Source organism: Pungitius pungitius, chromosome 2 (assembly GCF_949316345.1).
Source record: "Pungitius pungitius chromosome 2, fPunPun2.1, whole genome shotgun sequence".
NCBI lineage: Eukaryota > Metazoa > Chordata > Actinopteri > Perciformes > Gasterosteidae > Pungitius > Pungitius pungitius.
The window spans coordinates 29,390,559-29,412,309 of NC_084901.1; the positions used below are offsets into that span (position 1 = coordinate 29,390,559).

General features: G+C 46.1%; 1 protein-coding gene across 1 annotated transcript in view; it reads right to left on the minus strand.

Annotated features, from left to right (window-relative positions):
• The window catches only part of gpc3 (glypican 3), an 83,665-nt gene that overhangs the window by 20,320 nt on the left and 41,594 nt on the right, over positions 1-21,751 (minus strand). The window contains exons 3-6 of the mRNA XM_037461692.2: positions 17,202-17,887; positions 9,700-9,842; positions 9,148-9,273; positions 2,780-2,891 (exon numbers count right to left, since the gene is read on the minus strand). Of these exons, the coding sequence (XP_037317589.2) occupies positions 2,780-2,891; positions 9,148-9,273; positions 9,700-9,842; positions 17,202-17,887 (1,067 nt within the window). The remainder of the gene's footprint in view (positions 1-2,779; positions 2,892-9,147; positions 9,274-9,699; positions 9,843-17,201; positions 17,888-21,751) is intronic.

Below are 21,751 nucleotides of genomic sequence, written 5' to 3' on the forward strand. Positions count from 1 at the left end.
AAACTGCGTTCAGTCAATAAACATTTAGCAGGGTTATAAAGCGAGTTTAAGGCTTTGCCTCTTACAGGGGTGGGGCCGGCGCTGGTCTTTTTGTCACGCTACCACAGATGGCAATGGCGGTCAATCAGGTTTCTCCTCCTCGTTCAAGTGGACGATGGATTGCCTTAAAACGATGTCCCTTGAGGAGGAGACACGCAAGCTCTCTGCTCCGCTGATGCGAGAGCGCCACACGGACATATTTGTGCACGTGTGGAACTGCCGTGAGTGGGAAACTAACAAAAAACACACTTTATCAGGATGGGGGGGGGGGGGGGGGGCGGTTATAATGGTAGGGGGAACAATGGTCTATGCATCCTTTGGATTTATTACATCAGTGAGTGTCATGTTTTTCAGTACAAAATCTGTAACAAAGATGCCATTTTTGTTAATCACCTATTCAAGGTTGAGTGTAAAGGGGCTAAAGCATATTATGCCCTCCCTGCACTCTATTATGTCTATCTTACACATAATAGAGATCCTATATTAGGATATCCAGCCTGCTTCCTGACAAGCCAGGACATGACTGGTACCATTGGACTCAGCCGCCTGTTTCCTATGGTCCAAGTCCACGTCACCCTGCCTCTAAGACTTTAAGACGGTCGTCGGATTGGGCTTCTTTAAGACACTGTGTGTGAGTGTAGACTGTAGTATTGTTCTTACTTTAGCAGTGAACAATCAATATGTTTATAAAAATGTTAAATGCAAATGTAAAATGCAAATTTAAAAATGGATGTAGAAATGGATGAACAAAGGTTCAGGAACAGCTTCTAACGTAAAATCAAAAGTTACCCCAGTGAGGACTCAAGCACAAAAAAACAATAATATTCGAAGGGGAGTTTTTTGTTGCAGAACTATGGTATTGTATTGCACTATTATTTGAGGCATTTCCATTTTGTACCTCAGTATATCAGTGTAGTCGTGATTTGTGTAATCGAATTTCTGCTCAAAGTCACGAGTCATAAACACTTTTTCCAGACGTGAAATAGTCAGTCAGTCATTTGTTAGATGTTAATCCAGCCCATTGATGTCGAGATCTGAAGGGAAGCTTGAAATGTGCTTAACTCTGCTGTTCGGTCATCAGATATGGGATTAAAAACAGCCATGTGATTAGCCAATCTGCATAAATATCAGACGTTTATTTGATCTGATCACACACACACACACAGGCAGAAAGAGCTCGACTGTGTGCATGTTTCAGACCCCTTGTCTGAATGTCCGGGGCTCAGTCATTTCGGCAAAATGCATTTTCTTGCAAAAACCTCATCAAAAGCCCATCAGGAACCTGATCTACCCGGCAACCGGTCTGCAGCTCTGCTTGTTATCACGTCGGTGCGAATGTTTGTCCCTGTCAGGGCAGGAAGTTTTCAAAGGCTTATTCTATTAGAGTGTGTACGTGTACACGTCCTGTGTTTTTAAGATTATGGGATGAATCCAGTTTATTGGAAATAAACACACACATGACTGTATGTGTGGGTTTTATTTTTTGAAGTTTGGGCCAATATTCCTCATAACATCATGCTCAACATGTGAAATGCTGAGGGATGTGAATGCTGCCTTAGACGGGCAGACAAACGGCTTTGGAGACTTTAAGCGAGAGGTGAGCGGTAGGATCACTACCTGAATTGTCAATAACATCCAACAAACCTCTCTGGTTTAACTCTCACACAACATACTTACGTTGTGTTGTGCGCACGCGGTTTTCCTGTGAATGTATTACTACCAACATTTAACGCTCACTCTGGTTGGACCTTAAAATAAAGTATTTTAAATAATCTGTTCACCTGACTGCTTTTCATTATTGTTGCTCCAATCTTTTAAACCTGAGATCTGGGAGGAATGCTTTGGGGTGATCCTGAAGAGGGAAAGTTAAACACCTAAAGGTCCCGTTGAAGTGTCACTCCTCTCGCCTGCACCCCAAAGTGCCCATGAGGTAATACAGTACAAGGAATTGGGAAATTCTCAAACCAAAACACTGTGTATTTGTCTTGAGGGTCTCTGGTTGTCACAGGCGGAGTGTAGGAAGGCCCGAGTTGCTGCTCGGATCTCCCAGGCTGTTTAAACAGGAGAGAAGGCCTGTAATCCACTGTGACAGGCCTGCAGCACTCAGACAAAAGCAGACACGCTTTGCAGCTGGAAGATGTGTGTGTGTGTGTGTGTGTTTGTTGGGGTTGGGGCATGGGGAGTGAGGGGGGGTTATGGCACAGCGGCCATCAACGTGTTGACAGCCGTAAGTGCAACCAGGAACCAGGAGTCGCAGACAGATCTGTGGGCTGATACATCTACCTGCTGAGGCCGACTTTGAGCCCTACATCCAGGCATTTCCGCACTACAGCTGGCCAACTCCAAAAGGTGGTCTCCATGACGACGGCAAAAGAAGAAATCAAGAGGGCTAAGGCCTTGATGTCAGCTGGGGCTTGCTGTGGATGGAGGACATCATTCATGTCCTTTTACAACGGCCACCACATCGGCTTTGACCATTTGGTGGATTTGTGTCCAAAAGTTGTTTTGGTTTTCTTTGTGTGCAGATGAGACACAAAACAACATCTAATCAGCAGTTTGCTGTCTTTGGATTTTTCTTTGTGATTACACAGAGCAAGGTGTTGACATCACCTTCAGCACAGATTTTCAGTGGTCTCTCTCTTTCAAATATGAGGGAGAACTGCTCACTGGATCAAACGTAAAAGACGACGGACGAGTACAGGCACACAAACAATGAACACGCCGCACGCACACTGCTGACCTGGTTGATGTGCTTGAGTTTGTCAATCATCTGGCTGATGATCGGCTCAGGGGGCTTGTTACTTCGGACCTCAGAGCCGGGGTGCGATCGCTTCAGGCCCGGCCCAGGAAACCTGAAAGGAAGAAAAGAAAGTACTTTTTACTTCCGTTTGTTTACTTTTTGGGGAACTATTTTCTTTTATTACATATAAACACACAGGAAAAGGGGACAACATACAGCAAAGGGTTCCTCCTCAAGTTCTCAAGTTTGATGGTTTCGAGAAGTTCCACAGAATTTAGAAACCTCAAAGTAAGTTTCGTGAGTGGAAGGCAAAAAGAAGGTGAATTCCACACAAAACAAGGTGATTGTCACCACCTAGTGTTGATAAGATGAACAACATCTCCACTGTTCCAAGTTTCGGGACTGGAAAGACAATTAGTAACTCAACCCTTTCCAAACGGAATATGTCTTCCCTTGAAGACACTGCGCCTATATAGTTAAACAGTGGGCAACATTGTGAATGTCGTAAGAAATCTTTTTATATTTGCAATAAAAATGGTGGAGAAGTATTTATGTCCAAAATGTTTCAGCATCAGAGGATATTAAATGTTAACCACTATACAAAGTCTGCCTGATGGTTAACTGCCTGTTCAGCGTCTTTTAATCATATCAGAGGGCATTAGCAGAGAAAACCTGCTTTAGCAGCAAGGTTATGCTTATGCACACACCCGGCCTTTGGGCAGGTGCTCACATGTCCCTCCCTGTAACCGCGGAAACGCGGCTCTGTTGACACCTGTGTATGTTTTCAAGAGGAGGAGCCGGGGGGAGTCTGAAAGCGTTCCCCCAGGTGTTTCTTGGCTCCTCCCACCGTTCCTACCACAATTCCCTAACAAGTGTAAGGGATGAAAGGCGGATGCGTGGTAAGAGTGTGTGTGTGTGTGTGTGGAAAGCATGAGGTCATACTCTGTTCTCATCTCTGTGACATCGCCCTGAGCACTCACCTGAAGACACACACACACTCACTGATACACTTCATATATAACTCATCAGTCTTTCGCTCTCCCCCTCAAACGCCAGACTTTTCTTAAAAGTCAAATTACGTTAGCCTGGGTATTTATCCGTCTTATTAGCCATGACCTCATCCTTTTTCCCGTCGCTAATTATAGCATTAATAATGGAGTGAGATGTGTGATCCGCTCAGGAGACAGAAAGAGGGAAAATGGGTCGAGGAAGGAGGATTAGTGGAGGGAGACGGGTTCGTTTTTCACCTTATGGGTGCCGCACCACACGGCCTTTGTCTGTTAGTTTCTGAGTTATTGCAGGGCGGATCAGATCGGTTAGCTCAAGTGATAGCTTAATCTAATCTAACACCAATTACCACACTATTAGGTCCTGTCTGGGTGACGCCAGACACAGCGGAATAAACACCAGCGGGAGACGGGGGATGAAGGGAAACATAATGGGGGTCTGATGCTTTTCACACCACCCGGTGACACTTCCAGTCCCCCCAGTTGCCGGACAGGGCCAAAGGTCAGGGTGTGTGGATTGTTACTGTTAATACACTGAACAACTTCAGGCTGAACGTCTTCTTGAGCAAAACAAGAATCTAATTAAGATGATAAAAAAAATAGCTCAGAGGGAATTATTGGTAGTGGTGGGGGTCGGTAAACCTTTTCTTTCACTTTGTAAAAAACACAAAACTGCAAAGAGCTGTCGAACGGTGTGAACGTTTTCTTTCTCTTCTTCCCAAACTACAACATCCTCGCAACAACGTGTGAAAATAATATAACGCTGTTTGTAGGTGACTATTGTGAACGTGTTAGTGTCACAGAGAGGCCGAGTAGGAGAGGTAACCTGCGGACGCGCTGCTTTCAAGGAGTCAAGTATCCAGTTATATCATACAATCAATCAATCATTGCATACTGTCCTTTTGACGTGGTTTTTAGTGTCGTTTTGGCGTCATTTCAGCTGTCAATAAAATAAAATACTTAATTCTCCAAACTTAACTCTGGACTCACCTTAATCCTTAATGGATACCAAACACCACGTGACTCAATTAACGTGAAAGACGTGAAGAGGCGTATCAGGGGGCGCCAACAATCCCTGGCTCCTACAGTTGTTAATTAATGTTCCTACAATCTGGATAGGAGTATGTACACAAAAGTGAACTGTATTTTGAGAATCGCTATTCATGGTCTACAAAAGATATTAAAGTAAGATAGATAAGAATCGGCATGTTAGCATTGTCGCTGTGAGCATGTTACCATAGCAACTTAACGTTTAGCTCCAAGTGAAGTTGTGTCTTAGGCAGCGATCATCTCCGACAGATTTAATGTGGTTGTTATTGTTCCTAAAAAATACATCAACCCATTATTAAACACGGGTACAACGATGAACCTGTTACTCTGATGGCAAAGAGCAGCTTTGTGATACAATCACTCTTACTGTAACTATTTTAATAAGGAATGATGCAAAGAAACTAAAGTGTCCCCCCACTGGCCTTCTTTAACCAGAAATCAGAACCACCAACACTCTCCATTGTTATTGGCCTTCTGTCCTCCTATTCACTTGTTTACAGTTCCCGAATAAAACGTTCACAGCTGACGTCTCAGCTTTTATCATCAGCCTGGTTTTTACTGTCATTAGACCCAAGAGTGGAACGGAAATTCAACGCTTTCGTTATCACAGCTCTCCGCGTTAACGCTGTTTGATGTGGTGCTCCTCTGATCTCGGCTCCAGGTAGGATGGTAAACACGCCTGCTGAAAAAAATGCCACATTTAGATCCGAAGAGAAGATTGCTCAAGTAACCAGCATGTTCTGCGTGCAGGCAGACGACACGGACGACTCAAGAGAATTGCTCGCCGGGGGGGACGCTGCAATCTCTCCATCGTTTCTCGTCTCCTTCCCTCCCTGCACCTTCCTATCGCACTGTTTGGTCCAATCATCCCCTCCGGACGGCTCTGCCCTACACGCTAACCTGATGGCTCTTCTCCGGTCGAGACTCTCTTTTTTTTCTACCTTCGTGACAGATTCTCTTTGAGCAGTTTGAGAAAAGCCCAGAATTTACTCTTGCCTCTTCTCTGGAAGTAAGTAAAATGTATTTGTACAGCGCTTTTCACAGACAAGGTCACAAAGTGCTTTACAATGTGCATAGACATTAAAACAGTCAATATAAAATACAAATACAAAATATAAGTTATATATATATATGTATATTAGTGCTGTCAAACGATTTAAATATTTAATCACGATTGATAACATTTATGTCATAGTTAACTCAAAATTAACCACAATTAATTGCAAATTCCAAATGTCCCTTTGGATATTTTTCCCCATATATTATTTTGCATTTTAATGCTCTTAAGATGGAAGAGTGGATTGGCTTGATTTATGCAAATGTTTTCTTTTACTGAAAGAAAACATTGCCAAACAGGGCGGTACAAAATACAAAAGTGCACATTTAAGGTAAACAAGGAGTCAGCCTATAGTGCAGTAAAACCATGGCTTAATATTTCCTTTTTTTCAGTAAGCAGTAAGGCCTCTTATTTCAGAAACAGTTTGGTTACCAATAAAAGATAAGCTACTACTTTGCTTTCAGCCAGCTACTCAAACAGACAAGCCTTAAAAACTTAAGAAAACGTTAATTTCTCAATAATAAAATTGATGTTGTTAAAATGGGTTTGCATTAATGTCGTTAATAACGTGTTTAACTGACAGCACTAATATACATATATATACACACATATATATACATTAATACACATACATATATACATATATATACAGTATATATACATACATATACTGTGTATATACATATACATATATACATATATATACACATTTATATACACATTTATATACACACATACACACGTCCCAACACCCACGCCCACCCTTTTCTATATGTATATTACATATATAATAATAATAATATATATAATATGTATATGTATATTATATATATATTACCCACATAAAAAAAAACCTCCTCGGTGAATCTCCACCTTATCGTGGTGGAGGAGATTGCGTGGCTCAGTGAGCCTGTGATCTGTTGTCTCTGTGGCCCCGAGAACAACAACAGGTCTCAGGGGAGAGTCCAGACTAAGAACGATTCAAAAACCCAGATGAAGCACAGTCACCCGGGCCGTTGTGGAAGGTGAAACAAAACTAAATGATAATTAAAGCTGGACAGGTCTTCGCTACTCCTTGCACGTCGGGGCGCTGCCGAACGGTTACAAACGAAGCGTTGGCAAGTCAGTGGTCGTTAACCGTGTGGAGCAACGCCAGGAATGCCGCTTTGCAAACTTTATCTTTGACATTATCACGGCCTTAGGCCTTTTATGTCAACACATAACCAGGAGCCTCTGATGTACTATTAAAAATTAAAGCCTCTCAAAATACCATATAATAGTAATTTTCCTTCAATATCTAAATCACCAGACTACAGTTTATCATTTTCAGATTAGATTTAAAAGGAAACAATCAATACTTTCATGACCATTCCACTTCAGGCAGAGAGTACACATCACCGTGGTGTGACTAAGTGATAACCAGGACATTCTGATGTACTAGTCCAAAATTAAAGCCTCTCAAAATACCATATATGAGCCATTTCCTTCAAAATCTATCACCAGACTACATTTGGTCATTTTCAGATTAGATTTAAAAGGAAACAATACTGTCATGACCATTCCACTTCAGGTTGATAGTACACATCCCCTAGGTGACACTTATGGATAACCAGGACATTTTGATGTTCCATACCAAAATAAAAGCCTCTCAAAATTCCATAGATGACCCAACTTCCTTCGTAATCTTAGTGTTTTTTTTTAATTGCGCCCTACGCACATAGTTTAATATTTCTTCTGGCAAAATGCAACTTTTAGAGGCCAACGTCACAAGAGCACACTGCGTGGATTGGAAAAGAATGGGGTTTAATCCCTGGGAGGAGTTCGGCCTTTTACAACTGTAGGAATTTATGAAAATTTGCCAAAAAGGCCAAGCCACACCCCAAAGTTAATTAACTGTAATATCTTCTTAAAATCATAAAACAGGTTAGAAATGATCATATGGATGTTTAAAGGGTGAGAAGTTCATGCTATATGAGAAATATGGAGCAGATTAGACAAAGTATGGTTGAGTTAAAACAACTTCAACGTGTGTTCAGGGCTTCAATTTTCACACATGCTATAATTTTGGTGAGGGCAGGCCAAGCCATTTGGAAGTTAAAAATGAGTTATCAGCACCATTCTGATATATTAAGGGCACATTGACCCAATAATCATCCACCGAAGGTTTTGTGACAATCAAACTCAGCGTCTAGGAGAAATTGCCAAAAATGTGTTTTTCACTAAATTCAAAATGGCGGAAAATCTAGTTAGGCGCATATGCATACCATGATTAACTTTTTTGTAGAGCATGACGAAAAGAACGTGTGTGCCAACTTTCAAGTTGATCGGATATCGAGGGCGGAAACTGGCCTAGTGTGGCCTTTTTTAAATTTCTAGAGGGCGCTATAGAGACATTTCTTTATACACAAATGTGAGACCCAAAAATTATCAAATATTTTAACAGTCCAGATATCCATGCCAAATTTAACAACTTTTTGAATATGATAAAGGCCCAAAAAAGGCCTGCGGTTGTGAGAATAATAATAACAATAATAATAATAATTCCTTGAAATACAATAGGTTCCTCTACGACTAGTCGTAGCGAGGACCCTAATTATCAAAAGACGTAGGCTGGAACAAGAGGTAAAAGGTTCACCTGCAGCAGCTTTCTGTCTGGATCGTGTCCATTGATTACATTCCAAAGCAAAGAAAGGTAAAAAAGAAATCAAATAAAGATGATATCTATATCTACGTAAGCCAAATTGAAATTGGGGCCAGCTGACAGCGTGAGGGGGGAAAGAGGTTATGATGCGTGGAGCTGAAGGGACAGGGGTGAAGTGAAATATTGCGCAAACCAAATGAGGTTCTGCTGGGCGCGCGGGAGGTGTTGGACCAGGTCAGAGAGAGCGATCGAAACAGCAATTAACTAAGCGAGAATGAGGTGACAGCGCTCCTGACATTAATAACATCCCATCGAGCCAACCTCAAGATTTACACTCACACTCGGCGGGAGAGGGGGGGTCCTTGTGTGGAGAACTCATCAGCCCTGGGCCAACTTACCCTTCAACTCACCTACACTCTCCTCCTCCTCCTCCTCCTCACCGACGTGCCGCTGGATCGTTGGGAATTCAGGGATCAGAGCAGATTATTTGTGTAACCGCTCATCTAGTGAAGGCAATAAACCTGTGCAGGGCCATCCTGGGGTGCATGGGTCTGGAGGGGCTTGAAGTGTGTGTTAGCAGCTGCCAACACAGGGAAATGAGTCACCGATTTACCTGTCCGTCATCTCCTGGCCGTTCCAGCAGAGGGAATGGTTCGTCGGAGCGGGCTCGCGGCTGCACAGCGCCTCCCCGAGACCGCTGTAGAAGGAGCTGAAGCCCCTCAGGTTGGATATGAACTCCCTGAGGGTGCAGGCAAAGAAAAGGAGATGTTCAACTCAATGCTGATTGTCACACGCGGCAGCAGGGAGCGGGAAGGCAGAGCGAGAGGAGAGGGAACAACAGAGGGTTCAGCTCAGCAGCAGCGAGAGCAAGTCGATGAGCTCCCCCTCGAGGAGGAGAGAATAAAAGAGGCCTAATTGACATTAATCTGGCCATTGTGCTGCCGAGGCCAGCAGCCCTGCTGTGCATTATTACACCCCCCCCCCCCCCCCCCCTCTCCACCCCCCTGGCCTGGGGTGCATCGGGGGTGTTAGAAAGCACTCAAAAAGCGAAAGACTGAATGTAACAAGGAAACAGCAGGAAAACCTGTCGGGGACAATATTCTGCCAGACGTACAACGCCCCCCGCAGTGTGTGTGTGTGTGGGGGGGGGGGGGATTTTCCTCACCTGCGGAGGCCGCCCAGAGTCTCGTCATAGTCCGGGGGGCGGGCCGCGGAGGCGGCGGCCTGAGGAGGAAGAGGAGGAGGAGCGGGGGGGGATGCCACAGAGCGGGAGGCGCGTGGAGGAGAGCTTCCACACATCCCGCTCACCTGCAGAGGAGAAAAGAAGGAGAACCCGGTGAGCAAATTCGGTCGCCCCCCCCCCCCCCCCCCCCCCTCCTAGCTGTTTATTCAGACACTTTATAGCAATGACAATGCAGAATGAGGACAACCTGTGGGCCCTACTGTGCTCAGCCCCTTGTCATCCGCTTGGGTTTGTTTATTTTCGCTCGCGATGAAAGCTAAGAGGGGGGGGGGGGGTGGGGGGGGGATTTCCATAACAAACAAAGTCATTGTATTCTCTGCCAGCCGGTTCCGCCTTGTTTCGAATTTGTAATCATAACACTCCAAAAAGAACCGCGAGCGTGAAAATAAGACCTCTCGTTTGCTTCTCCCCTCCCCGAACAACCGCCATTGTGCAGCCACACGGGACAACACAACAATACCAAGTAAGTCCCCGCTCTGTCTCTAACAGATAATGGACCTGGCACATTCTTTTCAGGTGCAATAAAAATGCAAATGGCTGTTAATGTTTTGCTTGTGGTCCAATGATTTGCCAGTGGTTTAATTTCCCGTGGGGATTTTGGCCAAGGTTTAATTCTGCCATGTAATGTTAACAGCTATTTGTGCCCATCTCTCCTTTAAGTGAATAGGCTGCTGAATACTGATGTGACCTGATAGAGCAGCAGTGGACATCTTTATCCATCTGCAACACACACACACACACACACACAGATTTAATTTGCACAATTATTCATTTGTTCATAATGCAGCTAAAGCCCATTAACGTGCCCATTAACACCCTCTCTCCTACACTACTGGCACACACACACACACACTCGCTTATTGCATGCATGCTGACACACCCAGAAATGCTGAACAGCTGTAAGACAGAATCGTCAGGGTTAATCAATGCAGCCTTGTCACCCAAGAATGCACTCTTAGTCACGACACACACACACACACACACACACACACACACAAGTTCTCCTGCACCAGGCATTCACTAATACCCAGCATCCCTGACTAGCCATCTCTACCAACACTCCCCTGCCGTGTCCTCATGAGGGAAATCTCACACACACGAAGACACACAGGCGCGCACACACACACACACACACACACAGTCTCTGTCCCCTCATTCCCTTCCTCTCGGGTACTTCTCTGGCTCTGCTCTGCGCCCGGAGCGAATGCCGGGGCTCCCACAGGCCATGATTAATGTGATTGGAGCCCCTTTCTGCTTCTCGTTTGCGCGTTCCTCGCGAAGCCGTAGGGGAGTTGTGGCACAAGGGAGAGATGCATGCGGTGCAGCCCCCCCTCCACCCTACCTCCTCCCAAACACATACACACACACACACACACACTTCAACCAACGCCAACGGCCGATTGTTTCCGGATTCTTCAAGGAAGGGGCTCATTAGCTGCGTATTAATATCACCCAGGGCTGGACCAACACGACTAACAGGAGAGGGTGCAGACAAAGCCCGCCGCAGCGTGAGCGCACGTTTATCTGCACTGAGCAGCCCGCCTCACTGAGCGGGAGATCTGCTGACTGCCAGTAACACAACACTCTCTCTCACTCACACACACACTCACATCACAGTCCACATGTCGTCTAGCGCACATGCAGCTCAGGTTCCATGTGGCGCTTGCGCTCGTGCAGACATGGCGTTGGAGTGAAGTGCCAACAAATCATCGGCGGTGCGCGTGGATCCTGGCGCGCGGTGTGGTAGCAGGCCGAGTGTCGGCTGGTTATTCATAAGCCGACCGTTTGAAGATCAAAGACGGTGCACAGTCGCAAAGTCACGTCAGAGGATATTTGTTGTGAGTAATGTTTGCGTTCAAGTGAGTCCGGGCACCCAGGAGAGGGGGGGGGGAGACTGAGTCAGCATCCCTCCTCCTCCTCACTGCATTGTTGTCACTAGCATAGGAAGTGGCTTCTACACACATGATAAGGATCCTATTTCAGCTGAAAGCCTCCTGCAAAATGCAGGAGAAGTCGCACTCTATATCAAAAGTAGAGTAATACCAAGCAGCTGTTATGGTTACAACTTCAAATGGACCCCGTACTGTCTGGGTTGGGAAATGAGAAACCTGGTGCAGTAACGCCTCGGTCTGATGTAGTGTGAATAGTAAGAATTCAATCGAGTCAGCCAGAGCAGCTAGCCGGGCCTACCTGTCTGGTCCCACAGCCAAGCTCAAAACCTGTCAACAAATGTGTCAAAAGCGAAGGGCCTCACACACTTGCACTCCAACAAGAGGCGACTCCTCTGGCTGCCTTTAGAAACGTTGTCTTACAGGCGTCTAAAGCGACTGAAGCGATCCTAAACTCTGCATCCATTTGTTAAGTACAGTCCAAGCTCGTCCTTATGCTGCTACCACTCGGACTGAGCTGGAGGTGTCAACCATTACTTTCAGGTAACTCAATTCATTGTTTACATACAAATCAGTTATCTGTCCAATCCTATTTGGGTGGTTACTTTCCATTTTAACACAAATTTGTGAATATTTCGAGACGTTTCTAGTATTGTTTATCATTGTGTATCGCTGAGCTGGCCTAAAACCTTCCCTCTCACCCCACGCTAACCGGAGACCTCTCAGTGAGAGTTGACTTCACAACTCGGGGCTGATGATGGCAAAGAGATTCCATGGAGGAGAAGATGAGAGCACGTTGAGCTGCAGAGATTTGATCTACAATGTTTCCACCGCAGCTTCCTCAAAACGAGTTCGACGGCGGCGTTGCGTGGGGACATCCCGCACCATCGACAAGTCGCAAGGAAGCACACACACCTGATAGATTTACCAGCAGGAGGCTTTTTACGTGACATTTGGCTCGTAAATATACATTTAGTTAAACGAATACAGGCCCATTGTCTGTTTCTTTCTGTAGGACTCGGATTATTCTTTTCTAGTTATTGTGACATCTGAACATTTAGCTTCGCGTCCATACACCGTGAGCATGAAGCTTTCACACTAATCAAAGATTCAGGTAAAGCACAGCGGCTTTCGGTCTAATCTTCACATCCCACTAAGCAGTTCATCGCAGCACACCTGTTTAGAAAACCCAGCGCTTCAGGAACCACGACGTGACATTAATAAGATCAACAAAATTCCAAAATATTTTTAAAACAAAAACGTGTCCATATTTTAGCAGCGAGTTAAATACGTACTTTATGTTAAAACCGTAAATTGTCAGCATTAACGATGAAAGTGACTAAACGCTGATGTTAACTCACTAAAATAGACAGCTAAGCTGTGCCCATCACTGTCTAGTTTAAAACGAGACATTTGTTTGTGAGGGAAATGGATTTCACACTTCTCACTCCGGGTTCTGTCGACCCAGAAGCATTTGCAGAAGTGAAAAGTTATTAAAGCTCGGTGTTTTTCTGATTGGACAAACAGGAGCGGAGTGGGATGGGAAACAGGTGTAAAAAACATAATAACATAATATATATATAGTGTAAGAAGGTGTGATGAGGACAAACTGTCAGCATCTGGAGGGAAATAATGATCTGATGAATAGAAGTAATGGGAAATTTGAGATTTGCAATTGAATTACTACAAAGCATATCCGTGCAAATTCCTAAAGGACACGTTGTGCTTTCTGGGAGGTTTGCTTTTCAGCTAAGGAAACGTGCTCTCATGTTTTTATAGTAAATATATACCAATGCTTCTAAAAAACAAAAGGGCATGTTATGTTAGGTTAAGAAATCCTCTGTTTTAAGATGGACATGAATAAGATGCAACGTGTTCAATCACTAATCTTTTGAGGTATTTGGAAGGTTTTCTTTTTGTTACCTTTTGGAGCCAAAAAAAAACAACTCCTCCTTATTCTCCATCTGTGTGCCGAGCTAAGCTAATCAGCTACTGGCACATTTAGCAAAAACACAGCTGAATCTAATTTAAATGATGTTTGTATGCTTTTAAATGTTAATTTATACTGCAGGGGAAAAAATCGTATCAATGTAGCTTTGATAAGTCGTACCGTAACGCTTATTTTTGATCCTCAAACTCAATTACACATGCATATATCTGTGATTGTAATGGTCATACAAACCGCAGATTGTTTCATTTGAATTATTGAAGTCCTCAAAGGCCCAAACGACTTGATAATTACACCGTAAGCGGGAATCATTTCATGTTTAAAAGCTACAAAAGCTTTCATGACTTCAGTAGCCGACAAGCTTGAACGGATTAGTAAGGAATACAGATGCAGCAGAGATTTAATTAGTGCTCTTGTTTTCCCTCACTAAAGCAACAGTTTGCGAGTGGCTGTCGACACACGCGGCTCACGCACTCAGCGGGACGTCTCTTCTACTCGCGGTCGGATCCATCACGTTCTCCCCTCTTCATTCGCAGCCCGAGAGGTCGCAGGGTGATGGATGTCTCCGGCGCCGTCCCCCCGTTCCCCACGGGCTCGCTCTTCACACTCTACACCGCTCCTTCTCTTTCTCGTTGTTCCTCTCCTCTCTTTTTCCTCGGTAACTGGTAAAAATAGAGCTTCATAAATCATGCATCTTCTCTCGAAGCAGGGCGTGACAACGAGTGGGAAGGAAGTAAATGGCGGGGCGGGGTTGAAAGGGAGAGAAGGATTTTGAGGGAGACGGAGGTGGACGACATCAAACTGTGGGAGAGGGGCGGCGCGTTGACAGGGGAATTGATTGAAGCGGTGGGGATCTTGGCTGCCCTCTCCGTCTCTCAGAACGTTGGTGGATTCACGCTGGAGCGGGACCAGTTGGGAGGAGGGCGGATGTTAACATGCTGGTAGACGGGCTGTGGTCATCTCCCCGCCAGAGTTACTCGTATCAAATCGACGTCGTTCTCGCCCCACGGAGGACACTTCTACTCTGGAGTGCGTCTGTTTGTCACCCTCAGTGACAGTGCTCCAATGTGGGGGGCGAGTGACTGATGGCATTCGCAGCTGCTGCTTTTACAAACACAGGAGAAGCACTGAACAAGACGTAGCGCTCCATAGATTCATTATGTGGCTGTACAAAATAGTGAAGTATCATCAAATGATTGCTTAGGTTTTCACTTAACAGCCACACACATCTATTTTAAAGCTGTCCGGATTTACAGGACCAGACATCATTATTAGATCCACAAATCAGACGTACTTTACATTAACGGTGCTTTCCATTTCTCTTTTTTTGCATTACCAATTTAAAATGAGCCTGCAACTACATATTGATACATTTGATCACTTTACATTTTTGTCAGTTTGTGGGCATTTCAACTATGGTCATGAAAATTGCTGCAAAATTACGAAAGATCATTAAAGTATAAAAAATACATATACATATTATAAAGCCATTGTGTAATATAAAAAAAAAATTGAGGTTAATGTCCGATAGTGGTCTGATCTGATGGCAGAGACTCTAAACAGCTAAACTGTAGAATTACGCACAATTATCATCACCCAAAAATAATCACCAATTTATTTTTTCCTTTTTTGTCAGTAGCACACGTCTTCTTTCTCTCGCTCGTCCTCCTTGTTTCACCGGCCTGTCTTTTTACTTGATCTCTTTCTTGTCCCACAGTTGATAATGTCCATGTGATCATTAAACCCTTCAATAGATGGTTTACATCATGTGAGGAGGAGGGCCACACCGTCCCCTTCAGAGGGACCACTGCTGCAATGTACATCCTGCTTGATTTGAATTTTAGATTAGAGTGTAGTCCAAATGCGGATGAAAATGGAAATACCACAAAATATTAAACCTGACCCAGTTTGTATCTCTGTAAACTTTAAATTTTGTATTGTTATACTTTGGGGGATTCTAATGCGCTCTACTTATTTATAACTCATAAATCATAGAAAATCTGATTAAAACAATCAGCATTATTAGTGTTCCTGCTCGACATGACTTTAGCATGTACAAGGTAAGAAATAAGCTTGTTACATTTATTATTCTATAGTTAATTGGCTGAAATATCACAACAACAAGAAAAACCCTGCAATGGTCCAAAGACTTATATTCTTTCATCCAATTCCTAAACTGGTTGTTTAAGAGGAGGTAATCAGGTGTCTGGTTGGTTGGTTTTTCTCTCCGAACAATGTCCCTGTCGCTCTGAGCGAGCTGTCTCAGCGAGATTACATTCCAACACTCTCACACACGCGACCATGTCACAGGGACACAGCTGAACAATACAATAGCGGCTTTAATACAGCACGCCGCCATAAACACAGCGTAAAGTAATCCGCGGTGACTGGAGCTGCATCCCTAAGTAAATCCAAACAGGACTCACACTCACACAAGAGAGCGGTTTCCCCCAAGTCAGCAATTTGTGGTTGTTGCCACGCCCTCGCGCTGTAGAGCAAGTGAGGTCAACCTGTGTGTGTTAATAAATGATGGCTTCTGAGTGGAAACCTGGTCACCGCAGGGACTCGTGGGGTGTCAGAGTGAAAAGTTCAGCGCATCTACAGGAGCAAAAAGCACCTCTAGGTCTGCAGCAGAGCAAACGGGCTTCATATTTCATGAGCACTTCTCCCTGACTTCACATGTGGGCTACGAACAAACTTGACGGCTTTATCGGAGTCAAGAACACGTAAGAGGAGTGAGAGACGAGTTTCAGCAAGAAATGCCGGGATAGACTGTCTGACCCCCCCCCCCCCCCCACCCACTCGGCGTTGTTATTTCCGACTCTGTATTCGGCTGCAATCCAAGATCGGAGAATCCTTCAGCCTCCTTAACCCCCGGCCAGCAGTTTGAGATTTTCCTATTACGAGGTGACACCTTCTCCGTTGGAGGGAAGAAATGTAGGCTGGATCGCTCATCCTCCCTGACTCAATAGAACTGAAATGGATGTGCTGTCTTCAGCTTCCACATTCATTTTAGTGGGAGCACTGTATTGGCACAGCATGAGGATGTAATGTCGCATTATCTATCCGTCGAGTACAACTGGCATGCAATGCGGATTGAAAAGAGTTTGTGATGTTGTCTGATGAGGGAGAAGAATTACTGCACCGACATGAAACAGCTGCAGTTTAAAGTGGTAACATTTTTGCATTTACAAACACTATTATTATGACTGTGCAAATTGAAACGTTGACAAATATGAACGTTGGTCATAGTGCTGTAGATTGTTATCACATCAATGCAGTTGCAGTTTTTTTTTACTACGCCTGCATGTATGTTTGTGTGGCTATCATCCTTAATATGGATCTAAAAGGAAAGGCATGATTACATGGCTGTCTGCTCCTTCAGCACCATGGACAGCGCCGAGGATTTATCAATATGCAGCACAGTTAGGCTGCTGATATTTCAGAGTCATAGATTCTTATCTTGCACAAACCTCAGGCAGAGAAAAGATCAATGAGTCAGGCGGCCTAGACTCACATATTTAACCAAACGCCCCCCCACCCCCCCCTCAAATCAGCTGCCGTGTGTATGTGTGTACTGGACTCACCAGGGCAGTGAGGCGGGTGCGGGCGCCCACAGCGTGCTTGAGAGCCAGTTTGATCATGGAAGGCACCCTAAGAACGACAGCCTCCAGATCCTGCTCCCCTCGCATGGCGCCGGCCACCTTCCCCAGTCCCTCCACGTAGCTCCTCCAGTGCGGCTGCACCTCGGCCGCTCCCCCCAGGCAGCCCTGCATCACGGCCTGGCAGAAGCCCCTGCAGGCCGGGGGTCCCAGCAGGCCCTGGCAGTGCGGGCAGTACCACAGCCTCAGCAAGGCCCGCCCACAGTCCCGGCCAGGCCGCAGGTGGTCGGTGGTGTTGACCACCTCGATGCCCAGGTTCAGCGCCTGCAGGAAGACGCGCGTGGCCAGGAGGGAGCGAGACAGACGGGTCATCATCAGCTTGGGATACGGGCCGAACGCTCCAGAGTCCTTCCAGGCTCCTCTGACACACTCCTCGGACGCGGAGGACGCGACGCCGCCCAGCAGGCGGCGGTAGGCCAGGGGAAAGAGGCGACCGTAAAGGGCCGCCACCATATGGTCCACCGTGGAGTCCGAGCCCAGGATGTAGAGCGACATGTCCAGGAACAGCTGCCCCACGGAGCTCTGGGCTCCGCCTCCGAGACCCGGGAACTCCGACTTGAGCATGGCGAGCGTGAAGTTACGGCCGTGACGCAGCACCAGGTCGAAGGCCTCTGGGAGAGAGAAAAACAAAACATGAGGAAACAGTCAGGCGTGTGTGTGTGTGTGTGTGTGTGTGTGTGTGTGTGTGTGTGTGTGTGTGTGTGTGGAAAAAGCGGAACTTTTTGAAAGCTAATCCGTTTTGAAAACTGTTACACTCAGTAACCACAAACTACGCTGAGCTGTCAGAGAAATATAGGCAGCAATTTAGCTCAAAAACATGAAACACTAAAAAAGATGCAATTCCCCCAAAACACAATCCCATCCTTAACGATCACAGAGGGAGAAAACTTCCCACGCACAGACTTCCCCTTTTCCTGTTTTTTCTCTATCTATTTTCTCTAATGGGGCTGTTCACACAAACACAGGGCGAGCACACCCACACACACATATAGACACACACACACACCGCTGCTAGAATAAACTACAGCTCGGAATATAAAGAGAGCAAAGCTCCTGGAAGAGATGAAAAGGGAGATCTGGGGATTGACCTTTCAATACAATTTAAAACTGGAGTAGAACTGGGCTTGGGGGGATCTTACCAAAGAAGTCCTTTTTAAAACAGATTATTAATGTCGATATTTTAGTCAGCAGGGGGAGGCGATAGGAAGTCTGCAGGGAGAGAAGCACACGGAGCGTGACAGGATGGAGGGAAGGGTGCCAGGCCAACATGGGGAGGGAAAATAATCGGTGTTTGCTTTTTTCAAGGCTCACAGGGAAGTCTTATCGACAAGGTGGCACAAGAAGTCGGCGCTCTGTCATCGACCCCCGGAAGAAAGATGAGCGAGGGCCCGACAACAACGGAGGAGATTTAAAGCCCCATTACTGAACTTAGAGGGGGGGCTGAGAGTCAGTGAAATGAAGCTTTGCACTGGAGAATCACTCGGGATGCCACCATCGATATAGTCCACTACATCCCGTTGTTGAGAGCAATAGCACTACTGCTTTGTGGGGGGGGGGGGGGGGGGGGGGGGGCACGGGTTTCAGAGATTGTTAGAGGAATTGTACAAACATACACAAGCTGCCTTTTTGCCTTTGTTATTGCCTATTTCATTTCTCCTTGCTTGGGTAGTTTAATTTATTTCGTCTCCAAGAAGCACCAGGACCTCAGACCTCACCTGGTGCACAACGTATCATTTTCTCTGTGGGCAATTTTGGACACACGAGGGGGTCCATTGGAGGATATGACGATATCAGAGGAGAGGAAACCAACATCACTCTGCCCCTCTGTGTCACGGCTGCCCGCGGAGTAAAATTATGAACAAAAGGGTTTTGTTTTTAATTCTCAACACAAAATCCTTTTATTTTTAGTGGATATTAAATTATGATTTCTTTAAAGGAGCTGTGTAGGACATATGGATCTCAATTGGGAGAAATTGAATATAATGTTCAAAACTGTGTTTTCATTAGTGTATAACACCCAGCAACAAAGATAAGATAATATGAAATAATTCTTTACTAGTTCCCCCTAGCGAATAAAATCTGTAGGATTACAGCAGCAAAGTGTATGAAAGAAACATGTTTTTGTTGAATGAGACGTTAATGTAAGTAACGGTTGCTGTAGCTTAGCCTCCTATGTTGCACCGCCATGTTTCTACAGTGGCCAAGAAGGGACGAACCAAACCCTGTCTAGAGTTCTCTACATTCAGGCTGGAAAGCAGCGGGCTCAGTAAGCGAAACAGCTGCTGGGCGAATAAAGGCTATAAAAGAGACATTTGAGGATGTTCGGGGCTCGGGAGCGCCACGCATCTGTTTGGATTTTTGAGGCCGCCGCCGCCCCGCTGAGTCTGAGAAGCAGTTCCCTCTGTGATCAATGAGCAGACAGATGTGTAGAGTGCCACTGGAGACAAGGAGACCGACTGGGAGGAGGGAAGGCAAGCCCACACACACACACACACACACACACTAGATGCTCAATTCCTGGTAACTCCTCTTATATTTGGTTCACTGATGGAATATTGAATGCGGTGAGAAAATGCACATCCACCTCAAAGCTATTTGCTTCCCCGCTCTGTGAACATCAAGTCGTGTGATTCATCAGCTACCTGTAGTATCTCTTACGCTGCAAAGAGGAGAGCCACTTTGTAATGGTGAAGAGAAAGACTAGAAGGCTCTTCATAAATGCAATCCAGCTGCTCTAAGTAGCCCGGGTCACGGTGTGGAGCCGCTACGAGCCCATTTCCTGTGCACGCCGCTCGCTCTCTTTCAGTCCGCGCGGGATCAGGTATCCACTAATGGAAGGGAGGGGGGCAGTGTGACAGGGGCCTGTGACATCCTGGGTGCAGCTGTAGGAGGTCATGAGCACACAGAGCGGGGAGCCACAGGCAACATTGAAATCAGCATTAGCATTTATTTGGTCAGTGTGACAGATGGAGACAGCAGGCTGGATGCTGGAAAACCGTTTGTCCTCTAAGACCGAAGGCTTTTTTAACGGAGACATCCGAAGGGGATTGTCTCCGCCTCTCTCCTTCCACACCTGTCCTCGCTCTCCAGCAACCAGATTATGTTTACTCCAAGGGGTTTAAGGCTTCTCAGCTTCCTTGTGCATTAACATATGGATATCCACCAACAGCCCCATCACGTTGCCATTGATACCGTCACTCTGCAGTCTCGCAACACCTTCTTTGTCTGCATATCGTGTCATGAATCAAAACCCCAGAATGAAATGTGATGAAGTCCCCCATGTGGGAAATAAAGCTCATAAATCCATGTTACAGACGTGAGGTCACCTCCATACACCAAAAAGGTCCACGTGACCCCTTAGAAACAGGCTTTTCACATAATCTATGAATGGCCTGTCGAATGAGCACATTTCAAATCCGATAGGCCCATCAGTCTTGGTGTTGCTCAAGTCCAACTCCGGCTCGGTACCAGTGCGCTGACTGACCGTCCGCCTTGGCGGCTGACATGCTCCTCGTGGCCTCATCAATCATCTGCCAGTACACCTATTGTGCCCCGGGGGAGGATAGCATCAATACATTACCCAACCAACGAGACTAATGCGTTCGGCTGATGGAGTGTCACCTCTACTGGCCAACAGAGACGGATGGTGAAGCCCCCTCACAGCCACGCACCGCCACCCGATTCCGTTGACAAAACGGTAGCTGTCCAGCACGCCGGGAGAGGACCGGCATGTCGGCTGGAGTGACGTTCGCAAAAGAGGCACGCCGGCGGTGCATCCCAAGTGTCTCTTTGAACGCTTCTTGATTGTGAAACCTCACCGAAGGGGCTTCAGAAAGCAAACAGTGACAGAAATGGCCGCGGTAAATAAACACCTCCCAGCATGCTTTGCTTTCACGGGCCAGTTTACAACAAAAGCAGCATCTGCTCATTGACCTTAAACAATATGTTGTGTCTCCAGACCCATTTCCCTCGGCTCGGGCAGAGCGACCCGGTAACCCAAGAGCGGCTCCACCTGACGGGGAAAGTATGAAGCCAGGTGCCCCCCGTGTTCACGTGAGGGGGGGTGTTGGGGGGGGCGGAGAAGGGGGGTGAGCGCTGTTTTCAGAAACAAAGCAGACGGGTTGCTGGTAAGGCCCAGATAGCATCGCCAGCGGACCGACGGGGCCGATGGACGGCGGGGACGAGGGACACACGCGCTAAGTTTCTCCATCTGTTGAGGCCCGTCCCACGCACAGAGACAGGCGCGTGCCCTCACACGCACACCACGCCATCACACGCCGCACAGCAGCCGCCAGGTGGTGACGACGTGGGCGAGCATTTGGCAAGCCCGAGTGCGAGGGCAAGGTGGCAGTCAGGTGTGAGGACGCCAGCTACGCACAAACACACACAGGCCCATCCTCATTTTCATTAATTTCTCTGCCTCCCAGTGAGCTTCTTGAAAATGTTTTTTCACAGTCGGAAAAACAATGAACATT